Source organism: Xenopus tropicalis, chromosome 4, assembly GCF_000004195.4.
Source record: "Xenopus tropicalis strain Nigerian chromosome 4, UCB_Xtro_10.0, whole genome shotgun sequence".
NCBI lineage: Eukaryota > Metazoa > Chordata > Amphibia > Anura > Pipidae > Xenopus > Xenopus tropicalis.
The window spans coordinates 84065019-84079092 of NC_030680.2; the positions used below are offsets into that span (position 1 = coordinate 84065019).

Below are 14074 nucleotides of genomic sequence, written 5' to 3' on the forward strand. Positions count from 1 at the left end.
TGACTGTCTCACTGTAAATATTATATCCGAAGCATGAGATTTATTTTGTTAAAATGCAATTATATGGTAAAACAGGCCACTGCCAGTATTCTACCAGTTTCATGATAATTTGTCAACCAGGAGGTGCTGTATAAAAGGATGAGGTTGCATCCTCAAAGTGATGGAAGTTAATAAACCATACATAAAAAAACAATATCCCTGGGTTCAAGAAGGACCACAGTTTGTAACCCCCTATACTGCTACTGATGATGCACCCCAAAACACTTCAGCTTGTGCGCAAATCTTGGGTGTCTACAACTTTTACATTTGCACATAGCCAGTAGCTGTTGGTAATGATTAAAACTGACCCTGCACCTACCATTTTACTTTCAGGTAGTATCTAATACAGTTCCAGTTGGCTTGGTAATTATTTAATTAGACTCTAGCCTGTTGATAGCATAAGATAAACAGGTCCTTCGTAATCAACATTATAACTGTCATTTTGTGCATCCCTACTTTGTAATTTTAAAAAAAATTAGCAGTGACAACTACTTTTAAGTACTATTGATTGTTATGGGTCAATTGGAATAGATTGTTCTGTAATGATCAATAGTAAGCCTGCTCAGCCAAACCGTTTTGTTTTAAGGGGCTTTTACTTAGTAGCTTTTGGCACAAAAAGTCATAATGCCACTTAATATATTGATATGGATGAATGCAGAGGAACTAGTTTTCTAGCTAGCAACTTTTCTAATTTCTGTCACTCTGCCATAATATACACCTCCAGGCCTGTGCAGGGTTTACTTCATGTAATAGACCTGAACAGTACATTTTGTATTAAGTATTAGTAGATAGGAACTCTAAAGTAGGGAAAAATTAAAAATTTGCACATTAGAAATGATAGCACACCAGGCAAAATATATCTGAAAATGTACACAGGGATACAATATATGAGAGATCTGTTTGGACAAACAAACATACTGGATCTTACTGGGCAAATTTGCACATGCACAGTAACCCGTAGCAACCAATCTGTGATTAGATTTTTTTTTAAACCAGCTACAGGGAGAATAATGAAAGCAAACCTCTGATTGGTTGTCATGGGTTGCCAGGTGCAAATTTGCCCAGTGTTTATAACTATTCTATAGGTCAATAATATTTCAAAAACAGAAAGAGCTAAACATTTTTGACCACACCCATTTTTTAAACCATGACCCCAAATACCACATCCATGTCTAAAAACACATCCTTTTAGACATACAGTTGTATGTAACACATAAAGTAACATTTACTTATCTTTTGGTAGCCCAAGGCATGCTGAAACAACTCTCAGTCATGCTTGTTAAATATTAGCTGTAAGTTGCACGTAGTGTACCTGTTTTATATTACTATATAATGCACAAGAGCAACAAATAATCCATAATGTACCCTTATAAACCTCTCTTAGTAATGACATAGGTTATACTCGATATTTAGTGATGTAACTTTTGTCAAAATAATAATAATAATAATATCAAGTGACCCCAGTCCTGGTATTATATAGGTGGGAGAGTAGTCATAGATTTTTTGAGAGGACAGATATAGGGGTAATGCACGTGAGCAGGGCTGAGGGATCTTCTTTAGTGTAAAAGGTCTAATATAAATCCCATGTTCTGAGCAAAAGCTCAGTTTCAAGGTACATTTGAGAAAAAAAGAACCTAGACATAACATCCTTTTCACCCAGTTTTTCCATGTAACATTTATATAATACAGGAGACGCAACATTTCCTGCCTGTGAATCATCTATTTGAAGGTTTCACATGCAAGTAACAAATATAAGACATTCTAAAATATTGCATGATATAAAAAGATACTTTTTGACAAAATTCTGATGGATTTCATTTTTTTTTCAAATGCTAAACCATGGGTTAGCCCATTGTGTCAGAATGGCAAAAGCAGATGAGAGTTCCCAGTGGTCGATGACAAATGTGAATAAAACACGGCATTTCAAGTCTACTAAACAGAGGAAGTGTCATATTGTGTGATTTTTCAGGTTCTCATGAAACATGCCCCAAAGGCTTTACTGTTTTGTTTTTTTATTTTGTGCCTTAAGTAACTTCTTCAGAACTGAGAGAGTTAAGCACACTTTTCCTCATCCATAGCAATGTCATTTCATAAAATCAATTGAAAAGGTCATTCACAAAGGGCTGCTGATTGCTATGTCTCTATAAACCCTACAGTGATCAGTGCAGCACAATGGCTTACTAAATTAACAGCAATGTTTGCTGACATTTTTCTAATATGTTCTATCTAAGTAAAGCATAGAAAAATACATGATATGTGTCATATTCGTTTAGAAAAAAGGTAGCATAGAAAGCATTTTAATATTCTGTACTTATATTTGCCTTCCTCTCTTTTGCTCAAGCTTCTTTGCTAATCCATGTTATCATTTCTCCATTGCTATTCACTCTCCCCTCAGTGGTCTCCTGCTTTCCTTCTATCATAGTGTCCATAGTGCTGTTCTGTTGCTTTTTTTGTATTACTTTTTATTGGCGTTCATCCCTGCTGCTTACTTGCTTTCTTTCCTCCATCCCTGTTTTCTGCGGTCCTTCATCTTGTTCCACTTTTCATTGCTTTCCCGCTTTTTTACACATATACTCAGATGATATATGATAAATTACTATCCTTCGTTATTATTTGATGTAGCTGTTAACACTGAATGTTTAAATGCAGCTATATGAAGTGATCCCAGGGCCAAGTCTCTGTCAAGCAAAGCGTAAACATTATATACTGATCTAGGGACCAACTTCCCACCATAACCACTTCCCTACTTTGCTTGTGTCTCTTGTGCCCTCAAAAAAAACTACATTTTTAGCAACTACAATTGTTAGTGCCTTTGTTATTGATCAGTGAACCTACTAAAATTTTGTTCTCAGAAACAAGTAATTTTTCGGGAACCAAGTCATATACTGCCCAGTCATATACCACCTCTAGCTTTTCTTCTCACAGTAACAGGCCAATACACTATGCACAGTGAAACACTTTCTTTTTCTAGTCCCATAGAAATAACTAAAGCGGTCAGGGTTTTCACTATTTATATTTATATTAGTATAGCATGGATGCAGCAGAGCAGGAGGACACAGCAGGGAGCAGGTTGTGGGAGGACTCATCGGGGAGAGGGGGAGCAGGGGATCGGCCATAGTTTGAGGATGCAGCAGGGCTATAGTTTGAGGACCCCAACAGTCTGAGGGACCATGAAACTGGCCCTATGTTTAAAAAGTTTAAGGACCCCTGTTCTAAAGTAAGTAAAGCAACTATATAAGACCTTGCTGCCAGGCCCCATTGTTTGTAAAAAGTAAAGTTAAGGTAGCCATACATGGGCTGATATCAGGCCTCTCCTAAATATTCAACTTTTTGCCACATGTTCTTATATCTGGTTGGGGCTCAGACATATATTTTTTGGGCTGAATAAAAAATAAATTGGATATGGAGCGTGCCAGTCCTTGCTTGCTGTCCTCCCAGTCCTCAGCCCCCAATAAACCCAGTTTTACGGGAAGGCAAACTGATTTGTTAAGAGGAAAAGCTTTCCTATACTGCTAATGCTTTATCTGTAGTATTTGACTTTGCTTTTCCACAGCAGGTATAATAAGTCAGTGAAACCGAAAAATATTGGTACTTCATTTGCTTTAAAACAAAATTACTTAATTTAATGCAAATAACACGCTTAATGAATTCCCTTTATTACTCTGGCTTACATGTTGATTGCCTCTGTTGTTTGTGAAGATACTTTATGTTAATGCTGTACCACAACAAGCCATTCATTAGCCAAGGCATGTCAAGTGGCGGAAAAACTCTTGGCTTAAGAGCATAACTCTTACGAAAATACCTACTGTACACAAACTATCTATGGTTCTTATTCAATAATTTAACCCTATCGTAACAGAGAGACTTTATTATCTTTAAAATCAACAGAATGGCATATTTTCATACAAGGGAAAGTTGAGAGGGGAAAATGTTATGATACTGACAGTCTGATCTGATAATGACCCTCTGTGTATTTAGGGGCAGAAAAGTTTTCAAATTTAGGACTATATTTTCATAAAGATAATGATTTATCAAAGTCTGATGGATTGAATCTCAATGACCAATCGATTTGGCATTGATCAACTGACCAATATTGATATTCATCATTTACAACCAGTCTGGCATGCCAAACCCCACAAAAAGCTATTGGCAGTGATTATGTTTTTCTTGGATCTGAATGAGATTATTCTGAATTAATCTAATCGATCCAATTCCATATTCTGTTTAATAAATCCAATTATACTGTACAGAATCAGCTCAAAAAGCCGGCCCAAACCCACCCAACTTATAATAATCTTTGGGGTCACGTGGGTTTCAGGTTGGCCCGTGTACCACTACACTGTAGTTATGTCACTGGTCACAAAGCCATTAATAGACCCAGACAGGAATGTTATTTTAGCCTTAGATTTCTATAAAATCACAGTTAAAAAGTAGGATTTTGTTTCTAGCATTGTCTGATCCCTGCTACTTCCCATGCTTATATTCAAATGTTCCATTTTAGGGGTTGATAGTTCACAGAGATTTGGAGACATTTTAAGGAGGCGGTTAATAAAAATTTCTTCTCTCATATTCCCAAAGAAAGTGATTATCTTCAATCCACTGAGATCAGAGAAGCAGAACAGCAGACCAGCAAATGGCAAAACCAGACAGGATTCTACATGTTAGACATCCCGAAGAGAACTCCCCAGGACTTCTAAAAGCTGGGCAGTTCAGGTCTCTTACACCTGAAAAAACAATCCCTCAGGAGAAAATAATAGCTGTGCTGCGTGTATGATTAAAATGAGTATCTTGCAGCACAGGTTGAGTGGGAATGGACTACTTTCACAATAGTAACTTTAGAACTTGAAACTAGCGATACAAATTGCACATAATGCCAAGGCTATTTGGTTTCACAACCATTAGTGTCATACTGTATCTGTCACTCTTTAAAGATATGAATAGCTCTTATACAGAAAAAGAAAACCTGATGTTGACAGAAATGTAGTGAATTCAAATAGTGAGAAGATTTATAACTGAATGGCAGTCTCAAAGAACTCAATAAAGTAGGATTGTCAATTATATATACCATTTTACAGCTTTCTTACCTCAAAGAGGAAAGCAGAAAGGAAGCTTGCACAGCATGATGGTTTTATTATGCAGCAGTCAATCAATTATATAACCAAGTCATGCAATCTAATGGAATTTTTGTGTGACATGCATTTGGATCTGGAACTTGTATATTTACCCACTTAGATTCTGCAACTGATCTAACCCACAACTGCTTTTTCAGAAACCTGACCCACAACCCACAGGCCATCATAATACCAGACAATCAGTCCAAAAAAGTGCCAATTTAGGCAGAGAAGCCTACTGTGAAACCCAATACTCGACCCACAATCTGCAGACTTGCTGATTCAAGACAACAATTATATTCTCAGTTCTACCTACATGTATGTGGCAAGTGCCCAACCTGCCAAAGGACTAAAAGAATAGATCTGTAAAGCTACAATTTTTATTGCTTATCTTTTAGTCAGACCTTCTGCTAATGATCTTCTTCTATAATAACATATAGGGCTGATTTAAAAACATTTGATCCTTAGGTTTGGGTAAAACAAAGTCAGAATTGATAAATTCTTTAACTTGCTCATGTTTTCTGCCATTGACTGCTTTTCTCGTCTTTGTCAGCGATTTTTTTTTTAAAAGTTGTCACCTACAACCTTGTGAAAGTTTTATTTTTTTAAAAAAAAAAAACCTAATTAAGGCAAAAAGTAATCAATGCCTGAAATTGAACTCGCTCTCATTGTCTGACTAGGTGTTAAAATGGTAAGTTGTACCCTAGGAATAAAATAGCTAAAAACACCAAACTGGAGAATTCCAGAATAAAAGTTAAATAATTAAAACGCAGAAAATAAAAAATGATAGCAAACTGCAAATACCTCTAGTCTTAGGATACCATTGTCGACATTATAGTTAATTAAAGTTAATTAATTTCCCCTTAAGAGGCAATGTATTAGTTATTTATAGGCTACAGATTTGTCATGAGTTAATAGCATAATAGCAAGATTAACTGCTAAGCCTCAATAGGTTTTGCATAGCAGCCAGATCTCTCTGCAGAAAGATAAACTTATCATCATGTACAGTATATCCGGGTGGTGTTCTAGGGATCATACTGTTAATATGACTTGCACTTTGAGAACATTAATATAAATGCTAATGCACCTTAAAATAATTGTGGAACCCTAATTAAACCACTATAGTCAACAGGATATTTGCTTTAAATTAATAAAGTTGGGCATTTAGGAGCCAGGGTTGTTTGCCCAAATGTTTTTTCCAGTCTGCCAGGCGATACAGTACACAGCAGTCATGTGAAACTAAGAGCATTAAATCTCCATCTCCATTTTGTCACTCCATCTACCATATGAATATGTAGTAAGCCTTTATTGGTTCCCTTACATGCATATTAAAACTAGCCCAGAGCAATGGAAGCTTATCTGAAGCCACCGACATGGAGGGGAGCACCACTGGCAATAGGAGAACTAACATCCAAAGGAATTACGTGGGAGAGTTTGGGTTAAAACTAAGGCAATATGTAATAATTTGCACTGTACAGTATTCAATGTTCTTCTCTATTCAAAGATCCATTATACCATATGTAGGAAGGAAAATACACCACATGTAACAGCATTACACTGAGATCAAATACTAATTTTGTGTCTGTTTGACCCTGCTCTAAAATATTGCCATAGATATAATTTATAACCTTTTTGGAAAAACAACAAATTAGTAGCATAGGATGATGAACCTAATGCAAACTAAAGATAGTTATCTAGATCCAGTGTTTGCCGAGTCACTGCAGAATTACTCAGTGTAAAAGAAACAAAATCTACCATAATAAATTCAATTCAGTAGTCAAAACAGATGGTATACAGTACTTTCCATGTACCTTGAGAAAATTCTGCCAAGTATTAAACTGCAGATTGAAGTCCCATTCCTTACAACCCATACAGATTGGAATACTATTCTCTATATAACACCATTTATAGACATCGCAAAAATTTTCAAGCACAAATTGCCCCTAAACATACCATATCCAAGAGTGACGTCGGCTTGGAAATTCTTTAATGCTCAGCATGACTGCAATGCTTGTCTCTCACCAGTGGCTTAGCTTGCTTAAGGCTTTTGGTCCCATGGGTAGCTGATACATTTCTTTTTCTCTCTTCAGAGTTTGTGATTATTTTCCAATGCAAAGCTCATGACCTTTCACATTTTAAAATCTACATTGAAGCTGTTGTGTTTCACACCCAGTATATACGAACGTAAATTGAAATTCCTGCTTAGCTGCAGCAGAAAACTTTTCCCAGGCACGACTGTAATCTGTCCAGCACAAATCCTTTCCTACTAAGAAGTTTAAAAAGTACTCTGTCTGTGTTTTCAAGCAGAGCTTTTGTGTCTTTCTTTTTCCAGGTACAAGCCTTGAGAGTAGAGTACAGATATATTTTGCGATCATCTGCCAAAGTCCACATCACTAAGGTTAATCAAGCTAAATTCCATGTCTCCGTTTCACTTCATGTTTCTAGCTGTAGTGGCTCCTGTTTGACTTGTTCTACATTGTTTAACCTATTGAATGAAAGCTCGGGAACACCTTACAACATGGGATCAAATTTCCCCAATGACAAATGTATGCAGCACAACAAAAATAAACTCCATGGTTATATCGTACTACAAAACAGCTTTATTCTAGAGCGCTTTTATTTAACTCCTTAACAGCTGGCAATGCATGCATATTTAAACTTGCTAAGTCCAGTAAAGTGAACCCTCCCAATTCCCAAACTCAGTATGTAGTGTCAGTTATACTCCATGTACACTAGGGTTACTAATATGCTGAAGTTCATTGTAAAGGTGATTCCTATTCCCTCCTTTTTTATAATTTTTTTAAAGGTGCTCGGCAATTAAGGAATGCTCTGGTTAATTTACAGAATCAGAACATTATACGGTGTGCTGTCATTCTTGTGCTGATTATGCATTGGAATTCATCAGTATTTAAGTGCTACAGAAATCAGTTGCAGCTGATTAATGTGGAGAAAAACCAATAAGTAAATATTTAAAAACTCAGCAATGCGGATGGATATCACATTGTGACTGCTAATTGCAGTAATTATGCAATGGCCGCCTATTAACAGGGACATAGAGCAGAACAGAAATCATATTCAACCAGGACTATTTAAAAAAAGTGGTCTTAACATTTATATATATATATAAAACAGGTATGTTTAGCTAGTGGCCATCTAGTTGTTAATCTGTAATTCCCATCATATGAACAGGAACCCAATAAAGTCATGATTTCAGCATCATATTCACACTTAATAATAGCAGACTACACAGTAAATCAGGCTGGTGCCCCTGGTTCCGTTAAAGAGTGTGAATATCTGGGGGGTGGCTTGTCATTGAAGGGCACTAAGCCCCCTATGTCTTCTTTCCTCTCACAATATTTTAGACTCCTGCCCATTGATATGGGCTGAAATAAGAAATTAATAGGGTTACATAAGAAAAGACATTAAGTTTGCCCAGGAGCAGTAACTCATAGCAACCAATCAGCAGGAAGCATTTACTGGTTACCTGTTTAAAAGCAATCAGCTTAATGGTTGCTATAGGTTACTGCTCCTGGGCAAACTTAGTGCCTTTTATTACATATGGGGATTAGTGTTTCCTCTGATAATGCAAGAATTACACATCATTATTATTATGTCAAATTTCTTTTCCCCAGCCACCTGGTATTGATGTCCAAAAGTAATGCACCACCACCACTCTTCACAGGGTGGAGGTAAGAAACCTATTAGAAGTATTGATTTGTTTTTGTTATTATATATTTATATAGCTGCAGCATATTCCACAGTACTGTGGAACATATGAGGTCATAAATGAAACTGCAAATTACATACAAACCCCCCCTTTTTACCTTTAATGTAGAAAAGCATGCAAGCAAGATGTCTCTAGACCCTTAGCCTTTCATGCAGACAAAGGGGAGTGGTGAATTACCACAAATTCCATATTTGTATCACTTTCACCTATTCTCCAAAACCTAATTTTTTAAAAAAATCCTTTTACCACATAGAACAGGATATAGGTGGAGCCATCAGGCATCCTTATGACCCTGTTTTTTATTTTACAGGTTTTTGTATAACCTGTTTTGTCAGTTTGCTACAAGCTGCATTTTCAGCCTCAAAGCTCTTTCAATCTACATTCTTTGTAAAATACACTTATCCTACATGCCTGGGTCTTACTGCTTAGGTATAATTGACTTGGATTTGATTAAATTTTATATAATACCTGCCCTAGCTGGATCATGCACAACTTAACTGCATATTTGAATGTACCATCACTGATTTTGTATTTCTAGATATTTTACCAGTGTATCCATTTTCCAACTTGCTCTTTGACATACAGTATCTGCACAATTTTTGTTGACAAATAATAACAAAATGTAAAATGGGTGCATTCAAAAGCATACTAAAGTTATATAGGGAAGATACTAGGTTCAAAAAAGCAATAAAAGTAGGAGTATCAGTTTCTGCCAAGATACCAAGACTTAAAGGGCCATAATGCCTTCACACCAGAAGATGTTGATTATTTCTATTTGCTTTTACCTCTAGCAACTAGGAAGTTTTAACTGGCCCAGCTTGCAGTTTAACCTTGTCTAAACTGAATGTTAAAGTAACATTTAAACCACAGATGTATTAGTTCTCTTTTCGGATACAGGTAATAGAAATATTTAATGCTTTATGTGGTGATATGTTGCTTTAATTAAATAATGGAAGTCTGCAAAGTGACACCATTACTTCCATTTTTCCTTAACTGAAGAGATCTCTACCTTTCTGTGGAAAAGAATTTTCTAATTTTTAAAACATCCAGTGTTTGTATTTATTGACTTGGCAAAAGTTAATAGTATTTGCTTGAGCAAAGACGTCAACTAGAACCAAGTCACAAATGATGTACTGATCCAGACAAGGCTTTTTAGCGAAGGTCTTAAAAATACCAGAACTGGACTGGTATTTGTTACTAACAAGTTTGTTCCTAACCTTCCATTAGGTTTATATGAGAAATTCTGCTTGCCAGATGGTGTGTATTTCCAGATAAAGACATGACAAAGTAATACTGTGTAAAGAAAGCCATAGTTATATTTCTTATTAGATTGTGTTTTTATTCTGTAGGAGGAACATAATACATTTAACCCTTATGGCTGAACTACAAATCACAGAATCATACTGACAATGAAAATGAATTCAAAACTGATTTATGAGGCTATTCCCGTACAGTTATATTGTCACTTCCCAAGATGTATTTCTAGTCCTAATTAGAGTTAGGTACTTTAAAGTAACATAAATTATTTCTTGGTTAATGGAGCCTGCAGCTGCAGGTTGCCCATCACCTGTGGGTATTAATACACAAAACTAAACTTTATTCCTGGATATATAAAAAGTTTCTCTATTGCTCTGCCTTCAGTAGTTGTTTGCCAAGTGGTTGTTTAATACTTAATTTTCTGGGGAACACAATACACCAAACAAAATAATTATTACACTGAATTCCAAGCCAAACATTATTTAGAATGTCGCCACTTCGAGCTTCTATTAACGAGACATGAGTTATGTGCAGAATAAGGGAGAGAGCCAAAAAGACACAATGTAGATCCAGAATGAAGCCATAATTACATTTTTCACACATTCATGCCTCTAGGCCAGGAACACAACAATGTGTTACCGTTTGCTAAATATCTAGACAGCATAATAGCCTCTAACTTAAAGATTTCTGTTAAGGACATTTAGGATCATTCAAAAGAATGTCTCCCCTGGTATTTAACTCCTCAGGCAACAAACAATTTTAGACACAATAGGGTTCATTTAAGAACAGAGTGCAAGGTGCATAAAAGAGTTATGTTGGTTTGCCCACAATGGAGATTGCCCCTGCTGTATTACCAGTGTCAAGTGCAAATCTTCGTGGAAAGGTAGACATTTTTTCCTGTGAATGTTGGAAGGTGCAAGAGTAAATAAAGCCACAGAGATGGTAAGTGGGTGTCCCCTTGGAGACCTTATACCAGCGAGTCATTTTGTAAGTGCAAGCACCCATAAATATCAGTAAATACATGAGACCCTTGTGCTACACACTGTCTTTGTTTTGGCAGTACTACCATAACCACACTTGATAGACACATTTAAAGTATTAGGGCTTTCTCCTAGAAAACCTATATCCTGGCTAAATGGAACATTCAAAATATCCTTCAGAAGCAGTACTATTTTCAGTACTTTTTTATTGTTAATAATAAAACACATCCATAATTAACATATAGGTTTGTTATAGAGAGAAGAGCACCCAAAATAAAGTAAAGGTAAAGTTTAAAAAATACTTGATCTGGACCTGTCTGTGCATAAGAATGTGTTAGCTCTACCTGGCCTACAGGGACTTCGCTCTCAAGGAGGAATAAGGTAGGGGCTCCAGGCCTCAGGAACTTTTTTCCACAATAAAGTTAAAGAAAAGAATGGTTATTTAATAGGGTTTTTCAATCTGGCTAAAATAAGGGGGTCTGATTTTTGGTGGATGCTTTTGTTAAATGTTATTGCAGATGAACTGCCTGATCGTGGGTTCCCCTGTCCTGGTTGGCTCTGGGAAAATGCCCCTTTTTCACCATTTATTATTAAAGCACCTCTTCAGGTACACCTTTCTTATAAAATGTTGGTATTCTAGAACAATTTCTGTGTGCTGTACTGCAAATTATACACAGGGCCTTTGTTGCATATAGTGATCTAATCAATCAGCCATCAAGCAATTAGTCAGATAAGGCAGAGTGGATTTAGGTTATCATGTTTGATCCCACATACTCCTCACTTAATCTTATATGCAATTTGGTGTCTTACCTGTTGCAATTACCCTGGGGTCTAATTTGTCTCCTCTGAGCCTAAAGCCCCCGCGAACACTGATGTCAATCGGGACAGCTTATTTCTGTAGAGTCAGTTAAATTATACTGTCTTAGGTTTACGCAACCCCCAAGAATATGAATGACAGAATGGACACCTGTGACCTGTACATTATTTGTTCTCTATCCCAGTAATTGATGCTGTGCTACTGTATGCTATACTAAGCTACTTTTTACTGCCAAAAACAGGGCATATTTGCCATAAATCAACTGCAAGAACTGAACATCTCACTCTGATGTACATTTTAAGTCTTTAGCTACTAAATAAATTGTAAACTTTGCAGCATGCATTAACTGTATGATTCCTCCCCCCATGCAATAGTCTTTAATCATATTAGCGTTCTAGCAGTTGTGTATATATTTGTTTCTCCTAAAATGTTAAATATTGTGTTATTAAATCCACAGACCATGCAAAGTGACTGCTATGCAAAGCAAACAACAGACAAGATTCTGTGCATGTAAATGCAGCCTGCAGATAATTCAAACATCTGATTTACAGCCCCTCTTTGTATAACTTCAGTTCTGGTAGAATCCTAACACATATTCTGCCTAGAAACAACAAAAAAGAAGTATTGTCTAGTAAAATTTTGCTGGGAAATGCTTTAGGGGAACTCCACCCAAAACACAACTTAGGCTTTTGAAAAGTAAACATAATATCAAGCAACATTGCAATATACATAAGTTAAATAATATGCAGCCTTTTCATGATTTTTTATGTAATAATATGGTTTGGAACAGTTACCTAAGCCTGCCCCCCTGTTTTCCTGCTGATCTGGCTGGCTACTTTGAGACTTTGAGACTCAAAAAAAAAAAAAGTCCTCAGCCAGCCTTCAGCCTGCATCCTTCAAATCCCACAAGTAACAACACAGTGCAATGCATTGTGGGTTATGTAGTTCCTGTATGCTGTCTGTAGGCTGTTAAGAATTTGTAACATCAATGTTTTAGTCCCTTCTTCCCTCACAGGATTTCAAATGATGCAAAAAAGAAGAACAGATGGAGGCTTACTTAGAGACTTACTTTACTGAAAAATTGGAAATGCAGTGGATTCACCAATCAGACACAATATGGCCCAGAGGTCTAAATAAAGAATATACCCCGGCCTTGTTCATTTGCCAGTAGGTATGTAGACATTTTGTTAGGACACTGTTTCTATTGGAATGTTTTTGTTCTTAATAAATCATTAATACTGTCTTTCTATTTTAAGGTTATTGAATACCATGTTGGAATTTTCTGATTGCTGGTACTTCCCTCTACTTGCACTGGAGGCTTGGAGCTATACCCGGTGCAAAGGATGAGAGAAGTAATTCATATGCGTCTCATATTTCTCTGACTTTTTGTCTTTAAGTCCTCAAACTATATTGAAATGACCGTATGAAACTCATGGGAGTATTTTTATCACAATTTCTATCTATGGACATTTTATTTTGAAACAGTCACACCACTTAAAATGGACTATGGGACTCAATTATGGATATTAACAATATTATATTTGGATGATCGTACACTTATCACTTCTTGTATAGACCAATGATATTATGTGATTTTTTTTTAAATGGTTTACCCCTCCCTTTTCCCCTCCCCTTCCCTCACCCTTCTAGCACTATTTAACACAAAGTAGTGTTGGGTTCTTGAGGCCCAGTGAGGCCCAAAATGTTGCCTTGTTTTGATGTCTACTTGCAATAAGTTAATAAATTCACTTTGAGGCACTATAACAAGCATTACAGTGTGTGGCAGTTTCTTGGACAACATAATCAAAGGTAAGTCAAGTTGGCTCAGATACATAGAGAACTACATTTCATCAATAAAAAACAAAACAGGATAAGTAAATGATACAGAATGCCAGCAGCAGTGCTAAAATATGTGTTTGCGAGGACAGAAAAAAAACAAGTACAGCAGGAACAGTTGCTGGCAATATATAATACAACATTTTTTCAAAAATTTGCTACAAGAAAAACCAGAATTGCATGAGCAAGGTATAAAGAGGCACTGTAATAATGGGCACAAATTTGTAAAACACGTTAAGTTTGTTGTGTTTCTGGTATTCCCGAAGCCCTATGATAATATATTGATTGGTTAGGGTTAAACTCTTAA

General features: G+C 36.3%; 1 protein-coding gene across 3 annotated transcripts in view; it reads right to left on the reverse strand.

Moving 5' to 3' along the window:
- The window catches only part of pde4b (phosphodiesterase 4B), a 273742-nt gene that overhangs the window by 104039 nt on the left and 155629 nt on the right, over positions 1–14074 (reverse strand). Inside the window, exon 1 of one of the 3 annotated variants that reach the window (XM_012961422.2) lies at positions 7104–7595. The exons of the other annotated variants lie outside the window; for them this stretch is intronic. Coding sequence (XP_012816876.1) covers positions 7104–7150 — 47 coding nt within the window. The 5' untranslated portion in view covers positions 7151–7595. Of the gene's footprint in view, positions 1–7103; positions 7596–14074 lie in introns of those variants that run through there. 3 annotated transcript variants of the gene reach the window in all.